The sequence below is a fragment of a genome, unplaced genomic scaffold (assembly GCF_019419815.1).
Source record: "Pyrus x bretschneideri cultivar Hongxiangsu unplaced genomic scaffold, Pyrus_bretschneideri_v1 Contig2, whole genome shotgun sequence".
NCBI lineage: Eukaryota > Viridiplantae > Streptophyta > Magnoliopsida > Rosales > Rosaceae > Pyrus > Pyrus x bretschneideri.
The window spans coordinates 5,022,526-5,033,400 of NW_025999501.1; the positions used below are offsets into that span (position 1 = coordinate 5,022,526).

The 10,875-nt window shown below is 38.3% G+C and overlaps 1 protein-coding gene across 1 annotated transcript; it reads left to right on the plus strand.

Moving 5' to 3' along the window:
• The first annotated feature begins 2,393 nt into the window (after window positions 1-2,393).
• On the plus strand, window positions 2,394-9,109 carry LOC103962908 (ubiquitin carboxyl-terminal hydrolase 16). Its single transcript, XM_009375694.3, is given in 12 exon segments — window positions 2,394-2,991; window positions 3,883-4,216; window positions 4,218-5,336; window positions 5,427-5,518; window positions 5,931-6,016; window positions 6,127-6,289; window positions 6,403-6,523; window positions 6,640-6,797; window positions 7,392-7,476; window positions 7,565-7,777; window positions 8,170-8,231; window positions 8,336-9,109. Coding segments are annotated over 12 exon segments (3,153 nt in total). The 5' UTR covers window positions 2,394-2,701; the 3' UTR covers window positions 8,766-9,109.
• Window positions 9,110-10,875: the final 1,766 nt, after the last annotated feature.

The following is a 10,875-nucleotide window of genomic DNA, read 5'->3' on the forward strand; positions in this document are numbered from 1 at the left end:
TATAAAACGAATTTAAGCAAGCAATTTCAAAGATAGATTTAGAGATATTTGATGAAGAACATTAGCCATAAAATATGTTTGATGCTCCTAGGAGATCGAAGATGGAAATGAAAAATAAAGCTCTAAAAAATTTCCAATCTCAGCCCTTATAAACAATGAACCCTAGATGGACAATTTAAAGAGGGCTTGAGGCTTCAAACAAGAAGGGGACCAAAAATACACGGGTCAAGTCCACAAACAATCATGAAAGATTTAGGGTTAAAAATACTCTCAAGAAAAAGGTGTCAGTTAACCCATTTGGGTTGTCTTAAAGTGTGTGCCCATCAAACTGGAAAGCAGCGGGAAATTTTGATGAGACAGAACCACTAGACATAATGAACTGAAAATATTACCATAATATGCACATGTATGAACAAACATTTGATGTGAGAAGTTAAGCTCTTGAGATGAATATTTCTAGCAGCATGATCCAAAAGAAGCAATTTAACCCTAAAACTATCTAAAGCATGTGTGGTACAATTTACAAGATTTGACAAGGAAAGCTAAACAATAATTCTAGACTTTGAAGGGGTCGACTGTATGAATTGTAGAACGCCATTGCGCTCTGTTTTGTGCAAATCTTCCGTTAGCTCCAAGTACTTCATATCTTTTCTTAAAAGTCTATTTCCAAGTCTTCCTAGGTCTTCCTCTACCCTTTTTGACTTGAGCCTTTGTCTCGTAGTCACATCTTCTAACCGGAGCATCTATAGATCTTCGGTTCAAGTGTCCAAACCACCTTAACTGATTTTCTCTTATCTTGTCTTCAATTACGATCACACCTACTTTACCTTGGATATCTTCGTTCTTAATCCTATCCTTTCTCATATGCCCACACATCTATTGAAACTTCTCATCTCCGCTACACTCATTTTTTGCCTATGTTGTTTTTTGACTACATAATATTTTGTGCCATAAAGCATTGTTGGCACCCAATTCATTTCATGTATCTTTTGTGTCAAAATTTAACATCCTTAAAAGCACATTGCATTTCACATCTTTTACCAATTGCTTAAACTTTGAGACTACAACAATTCCTTGCTTGTAATATTGGACTAGGATTTTCTTTGTCATGTGCCCTTGTCTTTTCAACAAACATTTTGCTCCAAAGAAAAGACATCCCTTTACAAGAAAAAATTACCTTACCAAATGAAAAATGGGGACATCCTACTCATTGGTCAATATATGAGTTAGTTGATCATCATCTTTCTACTTTTGCCATTTCTTGAAGCTTTGAATATAATTGTAGTCCAAATACCAAACAAATTCATGCTTTCATCTTTGACTTAGAAATAACAAGCACACACGCCCATCCATTTTTCTATATTTCCAATGGGCCATATGCTTAAAAATTTCAATCCTACTCATCTTTGAAGGAAAAATAAAAAATTGGTTACACCATATTCGTACTAACCAACCAATAAGAACTAAAATATGGAAAACTTATATGTATTTTATACAAGTTAATATTTTAATTATTATGATGGATTGTTACATTAAAGTTGAAATGGCTTCAAGATCTAATAAAATGGAAATGTCTTCTCAAATCCTAATGTCGTCAAAGGCTTTTAAAAGTCTCTAGCTAGTGCATCAATTTTTGACCATGAATAGCGAACATCAGTTTAGTTCTGCGTCTTCTTGTTAACATCGATATAATAAACGTTTTAAGTGTTTTTTACGTTATATGTTGGTAGCTGATCATATGTATATGTCAGTTGTGGATCAAACGTTCTAAGTGATTTTAGTAATGAAGAAAATCTCACCATTTAATTTTTACGTTATATGTCATTTGCGGATCACACGTATCATATAAAACTAAGCGTTTCAAACATGTGAAAGTTCCAATCTAGCTAAAATAGTGTTTGATTTCAACCAATTTACAGGAAAGGCAATTACTTTTGAATTGCCTCATCCCTTGGTGGATTCCCATGCACTGTGTACGGCAAACATCCAAAATGGTGAGTGAACCATCGTTCTCCACCACCAACCCATCACCACCGTTGGATGTCCTCCTCAACCCTTTTGCCCCACCCTCACGCTTACCTTTTGACTCTCCACGTGCGACACCATGCAACCGTCCACTTCCGTATCCGTTAAATCGAACCAAACCGGCCGGCCGGTCGAACCGAATATTTGAAAGCGAAGAATTCACGCTTCTCGATGCGCTGGTGCGAAATTCCTTGCCCCCGACCGACAATTTTCCGAAATAAATATTCTCTCAACGTCCAAAACAAAAATTAAATTAAATAAAAATCGATATTAATAACTTAATATTCATTGAAATTGGAATTTAATATAATTTTATTTTCCCCGAATATTTCTCACAAGCCCTAAAATAGTAAAATCCGAATCGGATTTTCCCAATTTATTGTCAGAATAAAAAAACAAGCGTCGCTAAAAATCTCAAAAATCCACACTCTCTCCAAGCAACCAACCACATTCTTCTTTCCCACCTGCATTCTCATTTCCTGGCACTTTTCCTTTCGTCTCTTCGATTTCCACCACCATCATCGCCGTACCTTGCGACCATCGACCAATTCGGACGGCTGTGCTCGTCCGTCTCTTCAATCACCACCAAACCGCCGCCGCGGGCGTCGCCGTTGGTAGTTACTACGTCTATGTTTTTGGGTCTGTTTGGATGCGTGAATTATTGGGTGGAGGATAAATGCATGTGGCTGGGGATTTAGGGTTTCGGAGCCTCGTGCTGGTGGTTTGTTTTCTGGCGTCGGTGATCGGATTCTTCGTGGTTCGGAGAAAATGGCGCCTCGCTAACGCCAGGAGGGAGGAGATCAGGAGACTTTTGGTCTTGGCCAAGGAGGAAGTTGCTAGAGCTGAGTTCGAGGTCACGGCTGGGTACGGCGCTGTTCCGGTAGCTGAGATTAAAGGTTCGTATTGCGTTGTTTGTTACTGCCCCACCACCACGCGCTGCGCCCGCTGCAAAGCGGTTCGCTACTGGTAAGTTTTCTGATAAATTAATTAATTTTTCATTTTTCTTCTAATTTTTGTGATTTGGGTGGCAATTTGTTATTGTTTATTTACATTGCATGTTGAGCATATGATGTATTTTTTTGAAATTTCTGTGTGCATCCCGGTTGTTTATTTATTTATTTTCCCTTTTGCTGAACATTAATTCAGGTGATTGCTTTTTTTTTCTTTTTTCTTTTTTTTTTTGGGTGGTTAATCTGATTTTACTTCTGAATCTGTTGAAGAAGCGAAAACTCGAAAAACCGGTTTTTGACTCAGATAGGAAGAAGGAATTTGATGATTTTTATGTTGTTTTTGATATTACTGAACCTCCCGTGAGTATTTATAAATGTTCCTGAACTCTGTGATGGAAACGAAAAGGTGAAGGGAAAGGGATTTTAGTTACTAAGATGTTGTGACAATTGCGAAGTAACAATGATTAACAACCGTTTGCAGATTGTTTTTTTGTTTTGTTTTAGTTTTAGTATGCTTATTCTCTGATTCAAGAAGTCCACATGGCACAACTGAGCTTGTGCTGCTTGTCAAAAAGGAAAAATGGTAAAAGATCGGTTAAATGCCGTATCTAGTTTGATGAAATTTCAAACAGCCAAACAAAGTGTAGTAACAGAGAGAAGGTTGTCTTGGAACTTAGTGACATCTTATGATCACGGAATTCCCATAGAGAATTTAAGGCTTCAATAAACAATTATACCTTTGATAACGATGAAATAAAAATCCTTGTAGGCTGTAGCCAACCCCTATAAACTTTGACTAAAAAATAAAAAGCTTTGTGGAATTATAGTTTTATTCATTTAAACGCGGACATCTGTAATTGGTATGGTACTATATTTCATGGACATGACGTCCAATTAAATGTTTCAGTTCTGCAAAGTGTCAAATTGTTCATTGGCGGCAAGGTCACAAGGAAGAGTGCCGTCCTCCTAGCATAATTCACCAGAATGTTGTAGTGGCAAGTGATTCTGAACTAAAGGTAACCAAAGAAGACCTTGAAATTAATACCGACAAGTTTGAAAGCAGGGAGTCTGTTGAAAAATCTTCTGAGGAACCTGCATTGCCTAATCCTGGTTGCCCTCCCGATGTTGAATGCATAAGGGATGATGATAGTGAAGATGAATTTCTTGCCGAGAGGAAAGGAACAAATTCTACATCTGACTCACCAGCTACCTCTTTTTCTGGATTTTCTACTTCTGCCAGCAGGTACTGAATCTTCGGACGATGTTTCTGTCAGTGGGAGTGTTAGTTCATTTGAACCTGACAGATCAGATGGGCAACCATCTGCTGATGATGCCTTTGAGATCCAGCAGACTCCCTTTAATGGTAACAACATCGATCAATCTAAGCCATCATCTCCAAAGTTTGCTAGCTTGGTTGATTCTGTTGGTGGTTTTGCTAAGTTAAATAAGTTGAATCAGGTTAAACTTAGTGTTAATGATGAAGAAAATGTGCGGAGATCAAATTCTTCTTCAGGTTTGAACAACAGTGGCATGAGTGAGGGTCCAGTTGCTGAGTCTTGTACGCCATCCTCTGATTTCTGGGGGAACACTCTTGATCCCGTAGGGTCCAGGAGTGATGCCCAAGTGTCCAATTCCAGTGTAGCTAGTAATAGAAAGATATCTGATTCTGGATCTTCCTTATTTTCATTCAACTTGTCTGGAAGTACTGCACCTCCCCTTCATAGGCTAGACTCCAGGTCAAGTGGCACCAGGTTAGGTGATGATCTTCTGGATTCTTCGGAGCTCAGTAAGTCCACTTGTGGAGCAGATTTATCAGAGAAGATTAGTGGAGATGCTGTGAAGGTCAAGAATTCCCCATCCCAGAAAAGTAAAGGGTCAAAAAATGAGGATAATGAATCTAGCAGCAATTCACATGCCTTCAAGTTCAGAGAAATTAAGTCTTCCTCCTCGCCTTCTGTTCATAAATCTGTTGGCACTGAAAGAATTTCAAAATGCACACATGCTTTGAAACCTAGTAGAGTGCTATCCACAAGCTCAGAAAGGTCAGATCAGGCTGTTAAGAACTGCAACAGAACTTCAGATGTTTTGAAGTCTAGAGAAGCTGGAACTCCATCACCCAGTGTTTCTGATTCTCGCCATGCACCTGCTGTTGGAGGCTCACTTCCACTTGTAAAATCTGGAAAAGTTGACTTTGCTGAGGCTAGTAATGCTGTTTCATCTCAAGCTACAAATCTTTCAAATAACAGGAATGGCTTGAAAACCTCTGTATTTAAGGTTTTCGATCAGTTTAGAGGATCCAAAATACCAAAGCACTATCCTGTGGGAGTTGGGAGTGAGATTGCAGGAAAATACAGCGAGAAGGTTTGACCTTCTATTCTTTTTTAGTGCATATTCCTTAACATTTTAAATGGCTAGCAATCATTATGAATTGATTATGTGTCTTTGTTTCAGGAGGAACACTTTCGGTATGAATTATTTGTTAAGCTTTACAATTGGAACAAGGTGGAATTGCGCCCTTCTGGCCTTATAAATTGCGGTAACAGGTAACATCATATAGTACCTGTTCATGTGGTCATGTTTGGAAAAAAAAAAAAAAGGTGCACAGAACCAAGTAGTGAAGTGAATCAGATTAGATCTTCATAAAGTCTTGTAGCTGTAACCAAGGTGAACTTGCATGTTGCTACTTGTTTTATATAGTCAGTATTACCCAGTTCCATATGCATGGTGTACTACCATCTTTCAGTCTTCTAAACCAGAAATGGGAAATTATCCCGATGTTGGGTCATGATTATTACACTGTTTAACTGTATTTGCTACAATTATTATGTGCATAAAACTTTATTATATGTTTTTGCTGGTTTCATTTTCAAACAGATTTGATAGATCAAACTTTTGAGTTTTGATCAGAAGTGTGGTTATTCTGTTTTTAACGTATTCTTTATTTTTATTCTGCAGCTGCTATGCCAATGCAGTGCTACAGTGCTTGTCATTTACTCCACCTCTGACTGCTTATTTGCTTCAAGGATTCCATTCTAAAGCTTGTAAGCTTTCGAACATGTTCTCCTCTTTGGATTCCTAGCAATTACTTGTTTAGTACAGTCAGTAGATCTTGTATTCTGCACAGTTTATTGATGAGATTTTAATTTGTCAGGTGTAAAGAAGGAATGGTGTTTCATGTGTGAGTTCGAAAGTCTAGTTTCAAAGGCAAAGGAAGGGAGCTCTCCTCTGTCTCCTATGGGAATACTTTCCCAGTTGAGAAAAATTGGAAGTCAACTTGGTAATGGGAGAGAAGAAGATGCCCATGAATTTCTAAGGTGTGCTAAACTTGTACATCTCTGAAGGCCTACATATTATTCTATGCATTAGTAACACTTACTGTTCCATCTTCTGGAAAACCTTTTATTGACTTGATAAGTTAAATTGACAGGTATGCTATTGACATGATGCAATCTGTTTGCCTTACGGAAGCTGGGGTTAATTCGTCACGCTCTTTGAAAGAAGAAACAACTTTAATAGGCCTTACATTTGGAGGCTACCTTCGATCAAAGGTATGTATTACTGTTATTATAATTTTTATACAACCAAGGTTGTGTTACTTGTCTCGTCTGAGCTTACATAATAATTTTCCTTATAGCATGTATAAATTTGATTTTATATGGTGCAGATAAAATGCACAAAGTGCCAAGGTAAGTCTGAGCGGCAGGAAAGAATGATGGATCTTACTGTTGAGATTGAGGGTGATATAGGAACCCTGGAAGAGGCTCTTCGTCGATTTACTGGTACTGAGACCTTGGATGGCGAGAACAAATACCAATGTAGCAGGTTAGTTGTCCTTTTTTTTTTTTTTTTTTTTTTCCTTTTCTTCTATATATATGTTTGAACATCTATTAATTCCTGTTAGACCATACAGTATGTTTCCTTAATCAACCGTTATTGGGCAATGAATTATAACTTGGTGAACCATTTTGGCAATGCAATGAATACTATATTAAGTCCACATTCTGATTAGATATTATGGGCTATAAAAATTCATCTGTGCTATTTACAAAATTTGAATCCTGCTACTCCTTTTTTTTTTTTTTTTTCCTCTTTGACATGATTATTTGCTAAGGTTTGGTTTATAGTGAAATGTACAGGAAAAAACAGAGTTCTTATTACAATTTTAGCTCCGCAACGCACCAAAGTTAATTTTTTGTCTGATTGTTATCAAATAATATTGGATGTAGGTTTTGCTGGAGTTGTTATCGTATTTCCCCTCTTTTCCCCTTTTGTAATCTGCCTATGGATGATTACTCATTGATCTCCCGTCAGAGTTTGAACAACTATAATAACTACATAGAAGTTTTTCTAATTTTATGGAATTGTTGGCTAAGATGCACTAACTTTGTTGGTGTTTTTCAATATCATGTCAATCAGATGCAAATCTTATGAGAAGGCCAAAAAGAAGTTGACGATACTGGAAGCTCCAAATATCCTTACAATTGCACTAAAGCGTTTTCAGGTAATTGAGTTATTCAAGGACATGTTTTCAGTCTCTGCTTTTTGTAAATTCTTTTCCTTTTATCTGATGTGTGTTCTCCTGTAAACAGTCTGGAAAATTTGGGAAGATCAATAAGCCTATCCGGTTTCCTGAGATCCTGGACTTGGCACCTTTTATGAGTAGTACAAGTGATAAATCGCCTATATACAGACTTTACGGGGTGGTTGTTCACTTAGATATCATGAATGCTGCATTTTCTGGTCACTACGTGTGCTATGTCAGGAATTCCCAGAACAAGTGGTTCATGGTTGACGACAGCACGGTATGTTTAATACAAATTTATTTCTTTAATATGCGTTGCAACTTTACTCTTCCTTTTTTGTTACTTGGCTTTTCCTTTTACCTAAATAGTATCTACTACAAGTCAAGGGGTTACCTGAAAGAAATTACAATACAAAGAACAAGGTTTTCCCTTTAAACATCATTTAGTCTACATGTAAAACAAGAAACCGAAGCCCACAGGGATGGCCAAGATCGAACTGGCCCACAAATGGTCCACACCTCCTCCCTTCCACCTACGATTATTACTTTCCACGCTATCCATGTGTCAATCTCCTATGGCTTGCTTATTTGTTTTCATGCATAACCAGAATGTTGTTGTAATTGCATATTCGAGCGCTTTTAACTTATAATGTGTTGGCTTTGGTTGGGCAGGTAACACCTGTGGAACTTGAAAGGGTCTTGACGAAAGGCGCTTACATGCTTCTTTATTCAAGGTGATGGATCTCTTCTGTTTTGTTTGCTACTCTCCCACCTCTCTCTCTCTTATCTAGTCTCTGTAATCATTGTTGTTTGGGCTTTTGACTGAACTACCTTGCAGATGCTTGCCAAGGGCCCCTCGATTGATAAGGAACAGAATAATCTCTCCTGATCCCAAACATCGAGCCATTCCTTCCTGGATCGGTGGAAAGACTACCAATTTGAAACCAAAATCTGTCTCCACACATTCTGCTGTTGCCCCTTCCGTACCCAGTGCACATTCACCAGAGGAGCTGCAAAGGATTTTGGAAGAGGACTCATCAAGTGACAATTCTTCCCTTATCAGCAACAACTCCGACGAAGGTTCTTACAGTACTGATAGTACTTGTTGCTCTCCCAGCACCGATGACTTGTCTGATTACATATTTGGTCATTCAGTGCATGGTTGGAGTAGCTCGTTTAGAAAATTTTCAGATTCTGACACTTCTTCGTCTTCCTCACCCTCGAGTACTACGCATTCGCCCCTCTCTGATTCGTACCGGTATGCTTAAGTTTCCCCTGAAACTGTTGGGAGTAGCAGGCCAGTAGATTCAGATGGCGTGGTGACGGTTGCTTTTTTGCACTCTTGACACCACTAGACAATGTAGAAAGCAAGTGGTAGTAGAAATAGTGAAACTGACTCGGAGAGATTAGGACCCGACTCTTTAGGAGATGTAAAATTTAGAAAATCAAGTAGAGAAAGAACGGCAAACATTTGATTAACATATATATATATATATATATATTTATGTTCGAAAGTGGTAAATAAAAGAGATGGAGAGGAGGGGATGTATGTAATGTACTCATTTTTCTTTTTTTTATTAAAAAAAATGGGCCGTGGCCTTTTTGCCAGTTAGCCTGCTTAAGTCTTTATATGTAGATGTGGTGGGTGAGTGAATAATTTTTAGCCGTCGATGCAAATGAGTTTCACAATGTTTACTTATGCGTAAGCGATTACATGTAGCATTTCTCTAATGTTTGTCTATGTGCTCGCCCTCGGCCTCACAAATTCAAGAATTAAGAGTCATTGCTTCTTTCATATCGTAATTGTTGCAGTTAGTTTATTCTACGAATGTGAGAAATAGGAATTCTACAAGATCGAGAAAGATCCTTTTTCTTAATATGATTTGTATTACTTGGAAAACAAGTAAAGTTCATATGGATTAGTATAAATAAAAAGGCACAAGGCCAAGGGAAAAACACAATCAACGCCAAGAGGAAAACACAATTTAGGCAGTTGAGCCCCTTGTTCTCTCTCTTTGAATAGTATGTGAATGTTCCCAAACAAACATTTAGAATGCAAATGTTATCCCGAACAAAATGTGTCCTGAGGCAAGAGTGAAGGCCAACTAAAAACAGAAAAGAAAGTGGAGGTTGTCGGGGTTTTAATAAAATTTGCTGATCAGAAAGTCAACAATCTACTCGCGGCATGTTATTGTTGGCGGGGAATTTGAACGTTGAAGGACGACAAACGGAGTCCAATCAATCCAAATAAACGGCCCACACGCGACAAAACTTGCCCATACGTGCATGCATATATCCCGCCCTTTGATCCATTTCATCTTCGTCCTCTTCAAGTTTCAACTTCAAGGGTCAAACCAAATGCTGTCACCATCACCGTACACGTGTACTTTTGTCAATGATGCCTGCCCTTGACCCTCATGCCAAGTTGCACCGAACCCATCCCCTTGTTTGGCCTACACTAAACCACTTGGATTTGATGGTGTTTGGTTGGGGATAGATGTGGGGGGGGGGGGGGGGGGGGGGGGGGGGGGGGGGGGGGGGGGGGGTGGGTGGCAATGAGCCAAGTTGCACCGAACCCATCCCCTTGTTTGGCCTACACTAAACCACTTGGATTTGATGGTGTTTGGTTGGGGATGGATGGGGGGGGGGGGGGGGGGGGGGTGGTGGGTGGCAATGAATGAAAATGAGAGTGGAATTAATCTATTCTTTTGTCCAAGTTGGTGAACAAGCTGACGAAATTGAACATGAATAGGTGTGTTTTGATCTTGTTTAGCTTATGAAATATTTCATCAGACATTTTACACTTACACTACTATATTTAACTATTTGTGCGACGAACTAAAGTTGGTTGCGCAAAGTGTATTTCCGTCGCACAAACGTCCGCGCGACGGAAATTTCATTGCGCAAAGATCGTGAAGAAAGACTTTGCGAGACAAAAAATAGCATTCGTCGCAAGAACAAGGTGGGACAGTTTAGCCTTCGTCGTTCAAAATTTTTAGGAGTGAATGTGTTCGTCGCACAAAATACCAAGATACAAACGTGGGACGACTAATATTCATCTCTCGAAACTTTGTGTGACGATAATTTATTCTTGCGTGACGAAACCTTGTTAGTTGCAAGAATTTTGCAAGACGAAGGTATTCATTGCGCAAAAAGAAAAATATATTTTTTTAAAATTTAATTTTTTGTTCTGTTTTTTTAATTTTGTAATAAAATAATAAAATAAAATTGCAATTAAAAAATGTAATGAAGAGAAAAAATAATTTATTTAAATAAATATAAAATGTATGTACAAGGAAAATGTTTAAAATGTAAGGGAGTAAAAAACTAAGAAAATAATGCGGCGTAATCTACAGGGTCGTCATTCGGAGGTGGTTG